Source organism: Orycteropus afer, unplaced genomic scaffold (assembly GCF_000298275.1).
Source record: "Orycteropus afer afer isolate SDZICR_OR568_19922 unplaced genomic scaffold, OryAfe1.0 scaffold00032, whole genome shotgun sequence".
Taxonomy (NCBI): Eukaryota; Metazoa; Chordata; class Mammalia; order Tubulidentata; family Orycteropodidae; genus Orycteropus; species Orycteropus afer.
The window spans coordinates 11222823-11243743 of NW_006921619.1; the positions used below are offsets into that span (position 1 = coordinate 11222823).

At 41.7% G+C, this 20921-nt stretch overlaps 1 protein-coding gene across 1 annotated transcript in view; it reads right to left on the reverse strand.

Moving 5' to 3' along the window:
* Nucleotides 1–20921, reverse strand: part of MASP1 (MBL associated serine protease 1) — a 100927-nt gene that overhangs the window by 71444 nt on the left and 8562 nt on the right. The window contains exon 3 of the mRNA XM_042780287.1: nucleotides 1618–1795. Coding sequence (XP_042636221.1) covers nucleotides 1618–1795 — 178 coding nt within the window. The remainder of the gene's footprint in view (nucleotides 1–1617; nucleotides 1796–20921) is intronic.

The window sequence follows — 20921 nt, forward strand, 5'->3', positions numbered from 1 at the left end:
AGGAGAATATGGAGGGATGGTCACTGGGAAGAGGTAACTATGGGGAGGAAGTGGGAGGGGAGCTGTTGCATTGTGGTAACCTGTGGTCAATGACATGAGACAAAGTATATGTGAACTGCTCTATGGAAAGTGAATTTGCTCTGTAAATTTTCACCCAAATCACAATAAATTAAAAAAAGAAAAATAAAAAATAAATAGTAGAATCTTTGTGGTAAACAGCAGATGTTCACTGTAAAATCTTTCAATTTTACTGTTTGTTTGATAAAGAGTTCTGGTAGCATGGTGCCTAATGCATTTGACTGCTCCTTACCAGGAGAATGGCGGTTCAAACTCACCAGCCACTCCACGGAAGAAAGATGGGGCAATATTCCGCAAAGATTTACAGCCTTAGAAACCCAAAGAGGGTTGAGTTGAAATTGACTCTTTGGCAGAGTTTGGTTTAGTATGTTTGACACTTTTCATACTGTTGGGAAAAAAAGGATGCATTTCCTGCCCTTGAAGGGTTTACAGTAGAGGAAAGAGGACGCTGAGGAATCATCACCACCATTTGCATTTCACTTCACAATTTTTATATGCACATTCATTGGCATTATTTTACATTTGACCCTCTAGCAACACCTTGAAGAAAGTCAAATTTATGGGATTATTGTTACCTCACAGAGAAAGGTGTCAAGTGTCAGACCAGGCAAGTGACAGGCCCAAGGTCACAGAGCAAATGCACAATCCCCCCTGGGATTCTTTTCCTAGCCCTGAATCTCCTCCACACTACCACACTGCTGCTCAAGAGTAAGTCCATCACAAGCTGGAAATGTATGGTGAGGGGAGGCTGGGAGAAGATTGTCCCTCTATTGGGAATGAGAAACTACTTGTAGGTGAAGGACAGAACTTCAGAGCAGTGGTGGATTTTGATCTCAATCTTGAAGGCTATGGAGAACTCAGTCATGATATTATGAAAGTGGAGTGCAAAAGGGCATTTCAGACATGGGGGACAGAGCCTTCAAGGAGAGAAGTTTGGAGAGTCCAGAGCAAATGTGGGGAATAAAGAGTATTTTAGTCTGACTAGAAAGCAGTGGAAAGGAACTGTGGTGGTGCACTGGTTAAGGCATTTGGCTGCTAACCAAAAGGCATTGCTTTGTACCCACCAGCCACTCCATGGAAGAAAGATGAGGCAGTCTGCTTCCATAAAGATTTATAACCTTCAAAACCCTATGGGGGTCACTATGAGTCAGAATCGTCTCCAAGACAATGAGTTGGATTTTTTTTTTTTTTTTTTAAAGAAAGTAGTGGAAATACTGTTTATGAAGAGGGGTATGCAGAGCTAAATTGGCAAAGAGACTGAGGCCAGACTGTGGAAGGCTTTGAGTGCCAGATGAAGAAATATGGAGCTTGAAACTGGAAAGGTAAATTGGTGGTGGTGGTGGTGGGGAGAAATGTGAGTGGAAGAGGAATGATAAAGAATCTCATAGACAACAGCCTCCTTACAGTGCTCTTCACTAGAGGAAGAAGGGAGTGAGGAGGGGGAAGTAAAAGTGGAGAAGAAAGGGCAAATGTACAAGGCAGTTTCAATCTTTAGAGAGAGAGGGAGTCCCAGGGATGAGGCACCCAGTCCTAACTTACCCACAGCCATGTAGTGGGCATCAAAGCCTGTGAATCGTTCCTCATTGGAGAAATCTGACCGAAAAGTGATGGACATGAAGGAGCCAGGGGAAAGGACTGCTTCTTGGCCAGGGGTCTGCTCTGTGTCCGTGGTCTCCCTGCCACAGAAGATCGCCAACACTTGGTCTTCAGTGTCTACCTTTGGAGTCAAAGGGAAAGGGAACATGATAAGCAGCTTCCCCAGGGTGCTTCTCTGCTGGTCTCCAGGGGGAAAAAGGCCGTTGGCTGCTCCTGAGTAGAACAAGCAGCCTGCGGAACCCAAGGGAAGAGGATTTGGGGGTTTGAAAGACACACTGCAGGTTAAGTCAGTGCAACCCTCAGTCACTGTTACATTTATTTTGTTTAGTTTCATTAGACGTAGCTTGATGTTTGTCATTCCTGTTGACAACCAAAAGGTTTATTTATTGGAATTAATTCAGTGTTAAAATTAAAAGTATTGATAGCTTCACAGATGGGTTCCATATGCAATAGCAATATACCACATTTCCAAAGGCAAGAAATTATATCCACTGTATCAGTCTTTCATTGAGCACCCAGTGTGTCCCTGCCACTGAGCAAAGCAGTGATGAGAGAGGAGTAAGACATATTTCTTTTCACAGGGAAGCTGTATTCAAGTTGAGGAAAATAGACACAGGCTGAGTGCCATGGTGTGACAAGTGCTTTAACTCACTGTGAATGCCCTCTGAAGATCCCCCATTAGAATGTAAATCGCAGGAGGACAGGGCTTTGTTTTCCTTACAGATGTGTCTTTGGTGCATAAACAAGGCCTGACACATAGTAGATACCCAATAAATACTTGTTTCAAGAATTAAAAGTGCAAGATGTTCTGAGCCTGGGAGTCTGTGGGGAGTGTAGAACACATATTTGGAAGGATAGGTCGAAATTAGATGGTGGTTGATCTTGAATGCCCTGATAAGAAGTGATGCTTAATTCTGTGGGTAAGGGAAGACATTGAAAACCTTTGAATAGGGAAGTCATGTAATCAGTACTGTATTTAATAGGTAGCCTAAGTAACACAGAGATGACTGAAATCATCCAGAAAAGTGTGTGTGTGTATGTGCGTGTGTGTGTGTGCGTGTGAAGATACAAAAAAATGCCTATTTGCTGAAATAATGCCCTGCTTTGAAAAAGCCAGAGGCTCTATATAAATTCAGTGACCCAAGCAAAGATCTAAATTGGTTGCCTAAAGCTGATTTTCTGTGGATTTGGTTTGTGAATCACAATACAGTATCTGGTTGGATTATTTATTTGACTATGAATACCTGGCCTACCCCCTGGCCTACCCACTACTCCATCATGTTACAACTAATCCAATTCTTTAAGACTTGTGTTTGTGTTTGCAACCTCTGGACTGCCACATTCATCAAGATGCATGAGAAAATTCCTTACCAAGAATGATTTCTCCTGCATTTCAAATGTATTAAAGCAGAATTCTCAAAGGCTGCCTATTTCTAGTAGTTTCTAATGGATTCTTTCTATCTTTCTTTTTTTTTTTTCTCATTAATTAAGTATGTCAAAACTATCATGCTATTTGACACTCTGTTCTGAAATTAATGGTTTATTTATCTAAAATAAGTGGAAGCTTTAAAGAAAAACAGTTTGCCCTGGCAACAAAACTCAAGGACAATTAATCACTAACTTTGGGAATTAAAGTGTAAACAGAAGATGACATCATGTTTTGCTATTTATTCCTCTTTGGTGCAGACACCAGCTGAACTCACACTAGCCTTATTACTGTACAATGTGCCTTTCTGCACACAACTGAAATGTCACTTCTTTGAATGTCTCAGATGGTGTGTTATTTTCATTAACTGAATTTTCCAGATAGCTGAAGGTTTACCTACTAACAATTAATAATGATAACAAAACAGAACATTTTAGATGTATGCTTTTCAAAAGTACTTTACAGAAATCCTTGCTTTCTTAAGTGAAACATACTGCCCTTTCTTTCTCATCCAGAGACATCATTATGAAAGTCAACTATCATGATACTACATTAAAATGATCAACTCAAGGTATTGAGTTGGGTTGTGTTGCTTGCCCTGCATTGAATGTTCCCAGACTATAATGTCTTTGAAATTCTTTTGCCTCCTTAACACCAAAAAGTGCAACACACTGCGGTGGAGTCAGATCCAACTCGTAGTGACCCCTCCTTGGGTTTCCGAGGTGGTATCACTAGGGAAGTAGATTGCCCAACCTTCCTTCTGAGGAGTGGCTGGTGGGTTTGAACCACCAGCCTTCTGGTTAGCAGTCAAGTGCCTTAGGCAGTATGCTACCAGAGCTCCCTTGTCCTCCTTAAGGAGTGTTTATTTCCTGTCTACTTATTAGCCCATTAGTTGCACTTTTGTTTGCTTATTTCTAGTATGTTGTGGAATAAAAATCAGTTAAACTGGGGAGGCATTCTTCTATGATTAGTAGCATGAACTGCAATGTACCATCCTATGACCTCTGCTTTGGAGTAAGTAAAGAGTATGGACTTGGCAGTTGGAGGACCTGGGTCCTATTCCTGTTTCTACACAAATTGCTGTATCTATCTGCTCTCAGTTACTCACCTACAAAACAGGGGTTTGAACAAGCTGGGCTCTAGGTTCCCTTCTGATCCTAACATATTAGTATGCTAACAACAGGTCATTATATGTATACTTATACATTAAATAAACCAACTATAAGATGGGGAACAGGAGTCTCAACAGACACAGATTACTGCCTGCTGAAGAACTTGAACGTGTTTGTGGTCTATGACGATTTAAAACAGAATCAATTATGAATGAAAAGACATGCTTTTATCATTAACAGTTCCCATTCACAGCAATTTCTTTCATGTAACTTCTCCATGGCCTCTTTGGTTCTGTAGTGCCTGTAACATAGATATTTTCAAGTGAAACCAACCAGAGATCATTTGGATTGAGGGACATGCCTCATGAGAGTGTGTGTGATAAATAACCTCCTTCCTTGTAACGTCTGGGCTTAAGAACTATTTCATGATGGCAGTTAAAGTGTCATCACCTGCAGAGCCACACTAACCCAGAGACCAGGTGAACGTGCTCAGGTGGCACCCATGGGAAAATACGAAGCATATACACTTTTAAAAGCAGGGAAGAGAAAGCTAGTAGCCTGGAGCCCTGGAAATTCAACCTGTAACCCAGAATAGAATCTTGGAATATTAGAGAGACCTTTTAGAGCTACTTTAATCTCTTTCCTTCTAGAGAAAACTGAGATCCAGAGAGGGGAATTGATTTTCCCAACGGCAGAAAGATAACCATGAGCATCCTCTGATATCAATTTGTTTTGGAACTATACTGACACTGGGGGAAAGGAATGCGCCAACCCAGAGAGTACATGACAAAAGACACAGACACTTGGCCTAACAATGTTTTAGCTCAAGGACCTTTTAAAACCCTATCTTGTGTGAATGGACTGTCTTCCAGAGAGGATGTAGCTCAATGAGAGCTCCAGCCATAACCTAAACAAAGGGGTCACTGGCCCTGGTTAATATTTGCAGTCCCAGCTGTGGATTGTCAAGTTCTACAAAGATCATTTACCTCTGAATACAGTGAGTGATTAAGCTGTATCTTCTGTTGGACTGTCCCATCTCTGAGGTCATCATGCCAACATAATGGTGGGAAAGGTCTTATCAAATGCAGACACAAAGTTCATAATGATAGATTGCCATGTGGCTAAAGATCACAGGTTCTTCCTTTTTATATTTCTTACTGTGGGCAACCACTTTCCTTTAAGCAAACCAAAAACAAACTCGCTGCCATTGAGTTGGAGTTGGGTTTCTGAGGAAGTATCTCTGTGGAAGTAGATTGCCCAACCTTCCTTCCGAAGAGTGGCTGGTGGGTTGAACCGCCAGCCTTTTGGTTAGCAGTCAAGTGCCTCAGGCACTATGCCACCTTTAGGTCATTGCTACTTAGAGCACTAACATGTGCATGCATGCCCTCATTTTTTTATTTTTATTTTTTTCCTTTCAACTCAATTCAACAAGCATTTATACACAAAGTTCTATCTGGACTATAATGTGTGTGTGTGTGTGTGTGTGTGTGTGAGGGGGATGCCAGAATTACTTATTTATTGCATGAGCTTAATAAATAAGTCTTCTGCCTGAGGGAAATGAAAATTAGGGGAGAATTAGATAAGTCTATGTGTCACAGCATTGTCAGGGTGTATAACTGTAAGGAAAGACAGGTAGCCCCAGGATTTAAAGAAGGGAAAAATTATGTCCAGCTGAAGGGAATCAGAAAATGTGTAGCTGAAGAGAAAGCCCTTTGAGGTGAAGACTTAAAAGTGAGTTGGATTTAGGTAGGTGGAGATAATGGGTAGAGGATTAGGGGGTTTTAAGGAGACCATCTAAGCAGAGGGAATAGCCAAGGCCTGTTACACCCTTTCAGGATCCCTGAGTGGTGCAAATAGTTAATGAGCTCAGCTGCTAAAGGAAACATTGGAGGTTCAAGTCCACCAAGAGACTCCTCAGAAGAAAGGCCTCTTCTAAGAAGAAAGTGCTCTACTTCTGAAAATCTAGCCATTGAAAAGTCTATGGAGCACAGTTCTACACTGACATACATGGGGTCATCATGAGTCAGAGTGGACTTGACAGCAACTGGTTTACTAGTTAGAAGTATTCAGGTTCTTGCCATCTTCCCCAGTTTAAGGGAGAAGCTCTGGTGAGGACACAGAGCTGAGAGGAGAGATCTATAGAGGAGAGGTCAGAGTTTGTTTTCTATGCATTTTCTAACACAGTAGAAACAGCACAAACCTGCTGGCAAAATCTGAGGTAGGGCAGCAGGAAGTTGGCCAGATTTCCATGGGAGAACAGCTACTACTGCTTTCCACTGGTTCATAGAATCATGACATCAGAACTTCCAAGGTATGCTAATAGTTGATAGGTGCTAATCAGCTCTCTGGAGCAATGCATGGAGAAAGATTTTTTTTTTTTCTCTCATTTTATGGATGGGAAAGCGAAGCCCCAGCAGTTTAAATGAACTGGGCAAGATCGTATGCTAGCGAATGGTGGATCCAAACGCAACTGCAGCATCTTGATTCCCAAGCCAGTGCTCTTTTAAGACATGAGACAAACCAATGAAGACCAAATGTCTCACCAAAATGCCATCCAAATGGTTTTTATTGTCAATGTCCCCAAGCTACAATCTGGAGTTCCTCTGAAATTTTCTTTGGGACCTTGTAGAGCTTTAAAGGCTTAATTTAGGCAGACAGTCAGAGGGTGTGGATTGTTCTATTGTTGGTTTAGTTAATCCAGGGACTAAATTTCCCCAAATCTCCTTCACTGTTGTAGTTGGGCAAAAGAGGGATGTGTATGGCTTGGAAGGCAGTAGTGATTACTCTCTGAAGGCTGTTTTGTGGTGAGGTACCTAGATGGACAGACGCAGATGGAGCCAACAGATTCTAACTTGTGTGCATTCTTCACTCTGTATCAAGCTCTTCTCCCTGACCACTGGACCTGATGAACAACAGTGACCCAGGCCTGCCACCAGATGCTTGGAAGCAGTCCCCCAGAGAGAGTAGCTACATAGATGGCCAACGAGTCTTCAGAGACATCTCCATTAGCTCCCCTTCACATTCCCACTTCTGCTGTTAGACAGACTTGACTTCTCAGATTTCCCTACAGGCTTCGATATTTCTATCCATGCCAGGACTTCAGGACAACTGACTAGTGTAGTGACTTTTTCTCTGATCCTCCTACTCCTTTTCCTGACTTCTACTTCCTCAGCTTTTCCTATAATTACATGAATTCTAATGAAACACATGGGGTCACTATAAGTTGAAATCAACTCAATGGCAACTTGAAAAAATACCCATAAGTGTCCTTTATCTCATAATACTCATAGTGTGGCTCTGCTTTTCTGACTGTACCCTGACTGATATAGTTAATGTTACCAGAAGTAGGATGTTGCAGTAACAAAACACTAGAACATGTGGCCTTGGTTTTGGGGCTGGGTGGCAAGTGAAAGTCAGAAAAATGGTGGGGAAACTAAGAGAGGCTTGGAAAAAAGAAACTTGAGTAATGTGGTAAAACAATTGGCACAATTGTTGCCTGTGGATAACTCAGAAGGTAGAAATGTACATAATAAACTTACGGATCTGGCTAACCAGATCTCTAAGCAGAATGTTTAAAGTGTTGATTATATGTTTCTGGCTATATACAACAAGGTACTTCAAAAACAAATGTCTTCAATGTGCAAGCAAAATTTAGAGGAAATATAGAAGACCCAGACTAGCTGGGCTGGATAACAAGATTATTTCTCATCCCCAGCCTCTCCACTAGCAAGATTATTTCAAAATTAAAAATGGCCCCAGCACTAACGGCAAAATTCAACAAGACAGAAAATAACAAATGCTGGCAAAGATGTGGAGAGATTGGGACTCTCTCACACTGCTGGTGGGACTGTAAAATGATACAACCACTGTGGAAAACAGCATGGTGATTCCTTAAAAAGTTGGAATTAGGAATACAATTTGCCCCAGCAATCCTATTACTAGGTATATATCCTAAAAAAGTGAGATTCAGGACAAGAACAGATATATGCACACCCCTGTTCATTGCAGCACTATTCACAATAGCAAAAAGATGGAAGTTATCTAGGTGCCCATCAACAGAAGAAAGGATAACCAAACTATGGTACATATAGATGATGGAATACTATGCAACACTAAAGAATCTGCAAAACACTGCAGAACATGGATGAACTTGGAGGACTTTATGCTGAGTGAAAGAAGTCAATCACAGAAGGCCAAATATAGTATTAGTTCATTACTGTAAAAAGTCAAGGAAAACTCTATATATGGAAGGAAACTTTGTTAGTTACCAGGCATCAGAGGAGAGGGGAAGGAACACTGCAAAAATTAAAATAAATAAATTGTACATAAATTATATTTCAATAAAATGCATTAAAAAAAATTAAAAATGGCTTCCAGGTAACCATCAAATAAAAGGTGTGGCTGTAAGACTCTTTGGTCTTAGAAATATTTAAGGCAGTGCCTAGTATTCCTTATCAGCTAGACAAAAAGACTTCTAAGAATCTTAACACTATTCCATACCACACTGACATGTCCTCCAAGGTAGAGAGAGGCCCATTTTGAAAAGAACTGTATCAGAAATGGACTCTATTCTGGCTGTTGTTGTTGTTATGTGCCATGGAGTCGGACCTGACTCATAGCGACCCCTCCTTGGGTTTCCAAGGCAGTATCACTACGGAAGTAGATTGCCCCATCTTCCTTCCGAGGAGTGGCTGGTGGATTTGAACCACCAGTCTTCTGGTTAGCAGTCAAGTGCCTTAGCCACTATGCTACCAGAGCGCCCCTCTTCTGGCTAGGAGATCCAAAAAATTTTTTTAAGAGAGATGTACTAGCTTGGACTAAACATGACTGAGAACAATTCAAAATGGAAAGAGATTCCTAAGCCCCAGGTTCCTATGCATGGGAAAAACAAAGAAACAAACTCATTGCCCTCAAGTTGGTTCTGACTCACAGTAACCCCTCCCTGGGTTTCTGAGGTGGTATCTCTATGGAAGTAGATTGCTCAGTCTTCCTTCCAAGAGTGGCTGTGGGTTTGAACCCCCAGCCTTCTGGTTAGCAGTCAAATGCCTTAGGCACTACATCACCAGAGGAGCGCTGGCCAAATGCCTAACCAGAAGGCTGGTGGTTCAAACCCACCAGCCACTCCTCGGAAGGAAGATTGGGCAATCTACTTCTGTGGCGATACCGCCTCAGAAACCCAAGGAGGGGTCGCTATGAGTCGATCCAACTCGATGGCAGTGAGTTTGGTTTTTATGCATGGGAAGCAAGCTGAAAAGGCTACTCAGCTGCTTGCATGTGCCATTTCTTATGAAAAGGGAAGATTGTCTCAGATATTGGAGCCAAGATGCCAGAAGTAGAGCTGAGATTAGAGGAGAGAATCAAAACCCACAGCGAGCAATGGAGTGAGGAACTACTCCCAGGGAGCAGAACTGGGCTCTAATCAAGAGCCAGTCCCTAGGGTAGGGAACATGTGGCTGATTGGATTTCAAAATTACCATGGAGCAGTAACTGCTATATGTTCTGCTGCTCCTGTTTTTCATTGGGTGTTCTACTGTGGTTATATTATTCTTGTATCACCAAGAGAAGAAAATAATGAGTGTGTGGAAGGTAGATAACTTGTTGTTGTTCAGAGGTCTCTGGATCAAAAGAAACCACAACTAAGCACCTGAGTAGCTAACCCCTTGATGTCTCATCTGCCTCTGAACTTGCTTAGATGGTGGGTGCAGGACCTCAAGCCTAATATGCTAGTGGAGTAAGACTTTTGGGGAAGGGGTAAATGGATGTCACACATGGGAGAGACATGAATTATTTTGGCCAGAGAGTGGACTGTGGTAGATTGTTTGCAAAAATGCCCACAATAATCCTTTCTATTCCTGTACACAGACTTTTTGCAATAAATTTTTGCTGTTCATGGACTGCCCTTGTGACTTGCTTTGACAAAAAGCAAGTAATGTTCCAGAAGGGCTGTATCACTCACCAGTTTAGGTATTGAGGCACTTTGTACCTCTTTCTAATATGGACTACTGCCCTGAGGCTACCATATAAAGAAGACCTGTCAGGCCCACTGGAGAATCAAAGGCCATGAGGTGGGGATGAGCTGTTCCAATTGAGGTCTCCTAGACCAAACTGCTGATAACCACCACCAACCATCAGATGAGTGAGTGAGGACTTCTTAGACTTTTAAGCTTCAGGTAAGCCACTATTAGCCACATAAATGATCCTGGGTGAATCCAGCAAAGAGACTATCTCACTGAGCCCAGCCCAAACTCCTGACCCACCGAATCATGAGCAAATAATAATAAAACATATTTTAACTGCTAGGTTGTAGAATGGTTTATTATACACAAATAAATATTTGATACAGGTTGAAAGGAACCAATTTGAGACAAGGAGTAAGACTGATATTTGTGACTGAAATTGGAGAATCACATTCCCATAGGTTCTTGGAGCCATGCAAATCACCTAGTCTAATCCCTTACCTTTCTAACACACCATCATCAAGAAATCATACCACTTTTTCATAAACAGTTTTAAAGATGAGAAATTTACTACATCACAAAACAGATCAGGTCATTTTGGATCATCCTTCACTTAGAAAGTTCTATCTTGACCCGATATTTGGGAATATCACCTAAAGGAAAAAAATTCCAAGTGTGGAAAAACTTTTACGAAAAAGATATTATGTTGTTGTTGTATGCTATCAAGTCGGATTTGACTTATAGCGACCCCTCCTTAGGTTTCCGAGGTGGTATCACTACGGAAGAAGATTGCCCCAGCTTCCTTCCAAAGAGTGGCTGGTGGGCTTAAACCACCAGCCTTCTGGTTAGCAGTCAAATGCCTTAGGCAGTACACCACCAGAGCACCTTAAAAATAATAAGAAAGTGAAAAGTGGTAGGAATTAGAGCAAATTGTTAGCAATTAGAGGTGGAGTCCCTGGGTGGTGAAAATGGTTAATATGCTCAGCTGTTAATTGAAAGACCGGTAGGTTGAGTCCACCAAAAGGCAGCTCAGAAGGAAGGACTAGCAATCTACTTCTAAAAAATCAGCATTGAATACCCTGTGGAGCATAGTTCTACTCTGACACACATGGGGTCTCTAGGAATCAGAATTTACTTGACAACAATTGGCAACTGGTGTTTAACAATGCCTGGTGGAAATACAGGTAATATTTCCCCCCTCTGCTTTTGTATTTTAAAAGTATTTTCTTACAAAATGTTGGGCCCAAGGCTGCTTCCCTCTAGCTTTTACCCAATGGTATAAAGCCAGTCAGTTTAGGCCAACAAATAGCACACATAGGAGGGCAACTAACCCAGCCTGGAGGTTCAAGGTTGGCCTTCAATCCCTCTAGCTCTGTCATCACCTTTCATTTTTCCTAGCCATAAGGTCCTAACAGATCTGAAAAATAGATTAACACTTCGCTTTCATTCTACACAAACAATATGATGAAAATAAAATTCTGGTAAAACAAGTAAGAAACTCAGAATAACTATAATTCACATATGGCATTGCATGTGTAGTGTTAGTGAAGAATATAGAATATATCATGGAGTGATAGAAGAATGAACAATCTGTTTTGGAGGAAGTACAGCCAGAATGCTCCTTAGAAGTGAGAATGACCAGACTCCGTCTCTACTATATTGGTTATGTTATCAGAAGGGACCAATTCCTGAAGAAGGATATCATGCTGGGTAAAGTAGAGGGTCAGTGATGATGCAGAAGTTCCTCAATGAGATGGATTACCTTAGTGGTTGCAACAGTGGGCTCAAGCATGACAATGATTGTGAGGATGGTACAGGACCAGGCTGTGTTTCCTTCTGTTGTTCGTAAGGTTGCTGTGAGTTGGAGCCAACTCTATGGTGCCTAGTAACAACTAACAGTGCATGTCAAGGGACAGTTTTTAATGCCTGAGATCCAAGAGGGAGTCAGTGGATGGGGTGTAAGTGGATATATGCAGGAAGATAGAGAAAACACTCTTCATTTAGAGCTCATGAAGACTTTGGGGGACAGGGGGAGGAGAGAGAGAGAGAGAGAAGGAGAGAGAGAGAGAAAGAGAGAGAGAGATTGGTCAGGAGCTGTGATGTGAATTATAGGAGACTGAAAGCAAGAGAGATATACATAGAGAAGCTATCCAAGAAGACTGTCTTTAAGAGCATCTCTTCCTTTGGTGTTTTCTTAAGAAAGTGAATCAAATTGTGAGAACTGCTTTCATTTTTTTTTTTTTTTTTCATTTCTCTCAGTTTTCTGTTTCTTTGGATGAAACCCCCTACTGAGGCTGGATCAGGTGGGACCTTATCTTTATATGTGTTGTACTTGAGTCTTTACCAAATCTTTGATGTTTAGAATCACTGAAACACTTTCTATGTCAGTTTTTCATCTGTAAGGTATTGAAAATAATAGTATTAATGTTTATATAATGGGATCATTGTGAGTATGACAAGTTAATATATGTAAAACACTCAGAAAGGTGCCTGGTATATAGTCAGTACTCAGAAAATTAGTGAGAAAAACAGGACTGCTGAGATCCAGTCAACAGAGATCATATCTTTCCAGCAGTGATGGTGCGTAGGTGACTACATGTGTATGAAGAATTAAGGGATTGAACTAGATATCCTCTTATTTCCAGGTTTCACTCCTTCGTTCCTAACCTCTCTGAAGTTATTAACATAGATTTCTCCTTTTGTAAGGGACCCAGATCACAGGCGGAAAGAGCTGGAAAGGAACTTAGAAAGCCCTCTCATCTCGGTCTCCCACTTTGGCAGGGGTCTTTTTTATATGTATTCAGTTTTTTGCACTCTACAAAGTCTCCTAACAATTCTGGGAGAGGGTGGGTAGGAGGCATGGGGAAGATATTGCCCTTATTTTATCAGTGAAGACTGGAGTAATATGGGAATCATCATCCACAAGAGGACAGTATCGAGTCCAGGAGTCTCTTCACTTTTCTGTGCTCAAAGGATTATTTTAGAGGACGACTCGACGGCACATAACAACAACAACAACAACATGGTAGCATAGTGCCTAAGGCATTTGACTGCTAACCAGAAGGCTGGTGGTTCAAACCCACCAGCCATTCCTTGGAAGGAAGGTTGGGCAATCTACTTCCCTAGTGATAATGCCTGAGAAACCCAAGGAGAGGTCACTACGAGTTGGATCTGACTCCATGGCAGTGAGGTTTTTTTTTCCCCCCTTATATAGAGAAACTGAGGCTCAAAGAAGTCAAATAACTTGTTCAAATGCACATGGCCAGTTAACCACAGAACCAGGACCAGGAAGATATCCTAATATTTTCAGTACAACATTCTTATTTGTTATTTGTTAATCAGAGTAAAGACCTCCTAACAAAACTGGGAAAGCCCCTAACAAGGTATTGTGTACATGCAAATGTTAAACACCATAAAAAAGATATGGGGACCAGAGGAAACAGCTAGCTGGTCCTAGGGGGCCGCATTCCACTGTTGCCAGGAAGGACTGAACATTTGCTGGATGGTCTCCTGGCAGCATGAGCCTGGGGAGAAGAAAGAGTTGGCTGGGAGGGGGTCCTGCCTCAAGCCAGAGAAGCAGACATCCTGCAGGTGGGAAACTGGCAGAGCTCACCGTCTCAATGGGAGAGGGGTAAGGGCTGGTGGGTGGGGAGAGTCTGGGAATCCTGGCTGGGTAGCAGGGTCAAGACAGGATTTATACTCTCTTTGGCCAGTAAATGTCTCAGACTTCCCTACCCCACCCCTTCTGGGACTTCTGAGCCCGACTCATTCACATGCAAATCTCCACAGCTCTGAGGCTGGGCCTCAAACTGTTTGGGGCAGGAAAATAGCCTAAGGACGGGAAAAAACAAAGGGTCGTTGTGCTTTTCTGCAGCCACAGCAGCCTGGTTTAAGGTGTGTTTCAATCTGGCCTGGGGTGAAGGCTGTGATTACTCAAGTGCTGAGCTGGGACACCCTGTGTGGTGCAAACAGTTAAAACATTTGGCTGCTAACCAAGAAGTTGGAGGTTCGAGTCCACTCAAAGATAATTTGGAAAACCAAAAAAACCAAACCAAACCCACTGCAGTAGAGTCGTATCTGACTCATAGCAACCTCTCCTTGGGTTTCCAAGGTGGTGTCAGTATGGAAGTAGATCGTCCAACCTTCCTTCTGAGCAGTGACTGGTGGGTTTGAACCAACAGCCTTCTGGTTAGCAGTCAAACGCCTTAGGCACTACACTACCAGGATTCCTAATTTGGAAAAAGGCATGGTAATTTCTACTCTGACATGTATGGTACTGGAATAGAACTCCATGACAACTGGTTAGTTTTGGAGCTGCAAGACAGGACTTGTCTCAGCAGGCTCAGTCACTGGAAGTTTCCAGGAATGTGTGAGTTGGTGTGGTCTGTTACCGTCCAGGATCTTGCCTTTCCCTGGCCGAAATTTACATCCTCAAATATTTACATAGGAATCCTTCAAGAATACTGGACTTTGAAACACAAGACCTGGGTTCCAGTTACTGCTCTGCTACTCACTGTTTGTTGTGTGTCACTTTAAGTTCTTCAGGCAGTGGTGTAGTGGCACCAGCTAATACCAGCTGACAAGAGCAAGTTGTCAAGTTTTTGGGAATTTTGCAACCCTGTTGTGGCGTAGTGCCTAAGGCATTTGACTGCTAACCAGAAGGCTGACAGTTCAAACCCACCAGCCACTCCCCAGAAGGAAGGTTGGGAAATCTACTTCCGTAGTGATACTGCCTTGGGAACCCAAGGAGGGGTCGCTATGAATCAGATCTGACTCGACAGCAGTGAGTTTGGTTTTTTCAATTTGGTTGTTAAACACATTCATTATTAAAAATTAAGTTTCATAAGCTTAAATCAATTATATTAAAAACAAATAAATCATATAAAAGTCATCTCTTTCTAATATTTTAATGTTTTACTCTTATCTGTGCTCTTGAGGTTTTAAGTGTCTATTCCATTTGAGTTGTGAATGATGGGCTACTGCACATATTTTCTCACTATGTTCAGTGACATTAGCTTGATAGCTTGTAATCGTCCATAATGGGAGTATTTACAGCTCCAAGTCAGGATGCCCTCGCCCCCGCCTAGTTGTTAAACACTTATAAGCACATTACTTTTCCCAGGCCTCATTTCTCAGTTTCTAGGTGGTGCAGATGGTTAATGTACGTTCAACTGCTAACCAAAAAGTTGGAGGTTTGAGTCCACCAAGAAGTGTCTTGGAAGAAAGACCTGGCAATCTACTTGTGAGAAATCAGTTATTGAAAACCCTATGGAGCACAGTTCTATTCAGACACACAAGGGTCTCTATGAGTCAGAGTTGACTTGAGGGCAACAGGCTAGAGTCAGGAGGTGAAAAGAGATAGTGAGTATGATGGCTGCTTGCAAATTCTGTGATGGTTTACCAGCAGTTAGAAAATCAAAAAACCAAACTCATTGCCAATGAGCCGGAGCCAACTTGGAGAGACCCCTCCTTGAGTTTCCGAGGCGGTATCACTAAGGAAGTAGATTGCCCAACCTTCCTTCCGAGGAGTGGCTGGTGGGTTTGAACCAACAGCCTTCTGGCTAGCAGTCAAATGCCAATACCCTATTTCCCAGACCCCTGTTGCTCTGGGTCCTCTTTCCTTGTTTCCCACCTGTACGTGTCTGTCTTCTCCCATTCTTATCCTTCTTGCTCTGCTCAGTAATACTGCTATCCTAGCTGTTCTTCAAACACACCAAGCATTTTTCCACTTTATGGTCTTTGCATTTACTGGTCTCTCTGGTTGGAACTTTTCCCACAGAAAGCTACATGGCTGACTTAGTCTTCTTCTTCAACACTGTGCCCAAATGTAACCATCTCAATAAGGCCTAAACTGATGGCCATATTGAAAATCGTAACCCATACCCTCACCAAAAGTCCCTGGGTAGAGCAAATGGTTAACATGCTCAGCTGCTGACTGAAAGGTTGGCTGTTGGAGCTGACCCAGGGGTGCCTCAGAAGAAAGGACTGGTGAGCTACTTGAAAAAAAAAAAATCAGCCAATAAAAGCCCTATGGAGCAGTTCTACTCTGACACAGGAGTCACCAAGAATCTGAGTCGATTCCATGGGCAACTGACTTTTTGGATTGATCCCCTTTACCTTGTTGTATTTAATTTATTTGCCTACTTTCAAATTACTCATGATGTAATTTACCTATGGATTATGCTCAATGTTTGTTATCAGTTTCCTCCAGTGCAATGTAAGCACACGATCCGTAGGGATTTTTATCTTTTAATTACGGCTGTGTTCCAAGTTCATGTAAATAGAAGGCACTCAATCAAATGCATATTTGTTCACTCAATGAACAAGTGAATATCTTTCCCACACTGCCTTTTCTGTCTATGAGCATACCAAAGAAACAGCACGGTGCCTTCCTTGAATTTAAGCTCCGCTTTTACCATTCAAACTAAAGGTACATTGAAGAACAGCCTGTGAACACACATGCACATAAATCAGCACACCACGTGTACTCCCTCCCCATTGCACTCCCACCTCACACTCTGGTATTCTCTGCCCCAGCATGGAGAGCTGCCTACTGTTTCCTATCACCCAGAGCCAGTGCTGTTTGCATTTCCTGCATAAAATGAACTTTTGTCACACTTTTCTGAAGCTCATTTTCACCTCCAGATTTTTCTGAGTCAGCTAGAAGTGTTTGAGACCTCACGTCTCTGGAGTGGAAGAATCCTGCTGGGGAATACAAGTGAAATTCATGAAAACTTTTAACCATTTCTCATTTCCTTTTGGGCCCAGGCCCTTCTTCCTCCTCCCAGTCCCCAGAGCAAGCCCTATCGGCTCCCAGAGAATGAGCAGAGCTGATTTGGGAGCTGAGATCAGCGGGAGCCTGAAGGTTGAGGGCATGTTCTAAGTAAACACAAAGACTGCACAGAAATTAGTCAGTCCTGGAGGAGAAGGAAGGCTTGGGAGGGATTTATCTCTTAATTATCCAACAGGATGCAGACTGACCCAATGTAGCCTGTGGGTAGGAGCACTGGACTGGGTGTGGTAGTATCAGATCTGAAAGGGCTTGGAGATGCTAGCTAGTTCAGTTCTCTCATTGGGCAGGTGGGGAACTGAGGTCCATGGTAGAGTGGTAACTTGTCCAAGGTCTCAGAAGGAGTTGGTGGCTGATTTCTACTCCAGAGCCTTTTCCTTTATTTCTATTGTCAGGAGACATAGGGCTTTTCCTGTTCTGCCCAGTGCTACTTGCTGCTGGTGAGAACACAGACATGGGCCCTAAACTCATGAGGCTGACAGTCTAGTGGGGATGACCCTGAGTTCACCATTTGAACTTGTGCACCAGTAACAGAGAAACCGAGCACTTTCCCATCCTTAGTAGCTAAGACTCCATTTCCTATTATTTTTGCAAAAATTTTTCCTCACAAAGTGGAGATTAAAGAGAATTTTTTTTTTTTTTTTTTAAATAAAAGATAGCACAAGGACCCTCAGAGAACTTCAAGGACCTTCCTTCCTTTTTTTTTTTTTTTTTTAACTAAAGTACTCTGACAGGCAAAGCATTAACTTAGGAAAGATCCATGATCAGGAAGCACAGCAAAGTCCCTTCCAGCGTAGAGCCTACTTTGAGAAGAGCCCCAAGGAGAGATAGAACCATGCCTTGGGAGCAAGAAGATCTGGATTTAAGACATTGCTTTTCTGGAGAGAATTGTATAAATCCATTTAAGCTTTTTGTGTCTCAGTTTCCTTTTCTGTAAATTAGGCATAATGACTCCTGTCCTTCATATTCCATGAGAACTAAATGAGGTCATAGCTTAGTAACTGGTATAGAATATATGTTACTACAAGGTAAATACAGTGGAGAAAGAAACAACCATCTGTATTTGAACAATCCTTCCAAAGTATTTTTCTGTCAACTGCCTGATAAAACCGAATGACGTGGACACGTTTATATAGCTAGTTAATAATAGTCAGGGCACCAGGTACCTGTTACTGTCTAGTTGATTCTGACCCATGGAGACCTCATGTGTGTCAGAGTAGAACTGTGCTCAGTAGGGTTGCCATTGGCTGATTTTTCTGAAGTAGATCACGCACTTTGCTGAACTTGGTGAATTTGAACCTCCAATCTTTTGCTTAGCAGCTGAGTACATTAACCATTTTAACCACCCAGGGACTCAGAGTAGATAAAGAAAAATGACTTCCTTTGAGGGTCTAGCAATACCAGGCAGGCACTTTATTACTCCTAACATCACTACCATTACCATTATAATTGTCAAATTTATCCAGCTAATTACATATGTATTGGGGTTTATGCTTAATCCTTAAAATGTTTGAGATAGGCTTTATTACTGTCCTCATTTTATAAATGGAGAAAGGTAACCTTAACAAGGTAGAGTAACTGATCCAGTAAGAGGTGAGCGCAGGACCTGACTCTAAATCCTGGCCTCTAACCACTTAGCACTACTGCTTTTTGCATTATTCATTCCACTTACACTCATCATTTAATAAACCTTCCAAAATTTAGGAGGAAGGTATTATATCATTATGAACTTCATTTCACTACTAACAAAACCAATACTTAGTGAAGCTGAGAAGCTTGGCCATGGTCTCTCATTAAGATGGTGGCAGAGACAGGATTTAGCCCTCATATTCTGGACTCTTCTCAATGCTCTTTCCACACTTAATCTATGGCTCATAAGCCCTTTCACAAAATCTAGACCAGTATTTCTAGCTGTACTCCAAAATGATGGTGCCCATCAACAAATTCTATGTATTCCTAAATCTACTCCTTCTACTCCTTCCTAATCTCCATTTCTGGGAAAGTAGAAACCATTGTGTCATAACCTGGGATTGAAACTTGTGATTTCTCCTTCTCCTTTTCCCATACTCAGCCATACTCAGCCAGTTCCTGTGAGTCCACCTCCACATATCTCCATCTGGGCCTCTGTAGCTCTCCTAGATGCCAATGGTCTTCCTTGGAACATACTATGTTCAATATAGCCATATTCAGTATAGCAAGTCACCCAAATGGCCTCATTTGAAGTTTCTATTTCTTTTGATTTAACCTGTGATTAACTTCTCTTGCATATAGTTCCATATTAACTTTCTTCAAGCATTTCCCTGACTGTGTCACCTGTTATCTCTATTTCCACTATATTGTTTCTACTTGGAGGTCTTCAACTGAAATCCCAAAAGATGCTAGGCAGAAAACATATATAAGGGAAACAGGCTGTTTGGTATTCTGTAGACAGAAACACATTTTTTCACCTTAAATACAGAGGAATAATCTTCACTTCTAAAAAAGATGTTTCACCTATTTTCCTGAAATATATGTTCTTCCCAGGAACTTTCATCTTTCTCACTTTTGATAGAGACACAGAAGAGAGGAGGACTCGCTTTCTCTATTGAAAGAGAAATAACAGTGCGAGCAAGATGCAAGAAAACACCATAAAGGAATTCCCTTGGGAGTGAGGATAGTGGTGACTCTATTCCAGGGCCCACTTCTACCTGGTGCCAGCTGATTATTGCTGTGCAAGAAGATGCCAGAGTTGCCAGATTTTCTGATTTTCTAAGGAAAGTTGGAAATGTGGATTTTTGAGTGAGTTCAGAAATTTTATAATGTTGACATTAACTCCTCTCTAGCCACACCCCCCAAACACAGAGAGAGCCAACATTACGGAGCCCAACAAAACACATTTGCAGAATTAATTCAACCTGTTGGCCACTTATTTATAAGCATTGCTTCTATGCTTAAATCCAAATTCATCAAGTGTCTTCTTACTTTACCCCCCAGGTGATCATTCTAGGGTTTTTTCTTATATGTCCTTAAAACATGCCAATCTGTTTATTCTCCCTTCTGCATCATTCCTATCCTTTTCAGCCTCCACTCCTTTATGGTAGTTCTGCTAAAACATCCTACTTAGAAAACTGCATCACTGAGTTCCTATTTACCCCATAAGACTTATCTTAGACATCAATTCTTTCAGAAGCCTTTCCTGATTACCAGAAATAACCATTCCCAAACTTATGTACTGTCTCATATCTCTATGGTACTTAAAGTCTGGTCCTACTTTACTAACGATGCACTTGTCGCATCAAGCACTGTCAAACTGTGAATTTTTTGAGGGCAGTAATGGTGTGCTCTCCTTTTAGGTCCAGTCTTTGGTACAGTGTCTAGCTTATGATAGATCTTCAGTAGGATTCTTAAGCTTCATTCTATAGACAATGAAGAGCCATTGAAATAATTTGAGGGTGACACATTCAAAGCAATGAGGTAGCAAGATCCCACTAGATGCATGTTGAGGATACAGTGGTTGGGGAAAAACTGGTGGCTGGTAGGCTAGGTGAGAGGAATAACAATTGGAATTAGGGGGCTAAGAGTAGAAAGAATAGAAGAAATGTTGAATGCATCAAAAATATAAGCTTAACAGGAGTAGAATGGAGTTGCATCGTATGACCATTTAACAGATGTCAACTATATACACTTAAAAAAAGAAAGCAAGAAGAAGAGAGGGAGAATAAGAAAGGGATTCAGGTGATTTTTTCCAATGAATAGATGCAGTGATGTGAGCGTGAATATGGAATGTGTGAATCTACCGTTCTTTTGGTACTTGTTTCCTAAGCACCTCCTTCAGTAACTATAGCTCCATATATAGCTTCAGAGAAAAAAAAAAAAAATGTAGCTTCAGTTAACCATAATTCCTTTATAAGTACAAGCCAATCACCTCATCTGCTGCTCAACCAAGGGTATTGTAATTCTAGAAAGAAAAAAAAAAAAAAAAA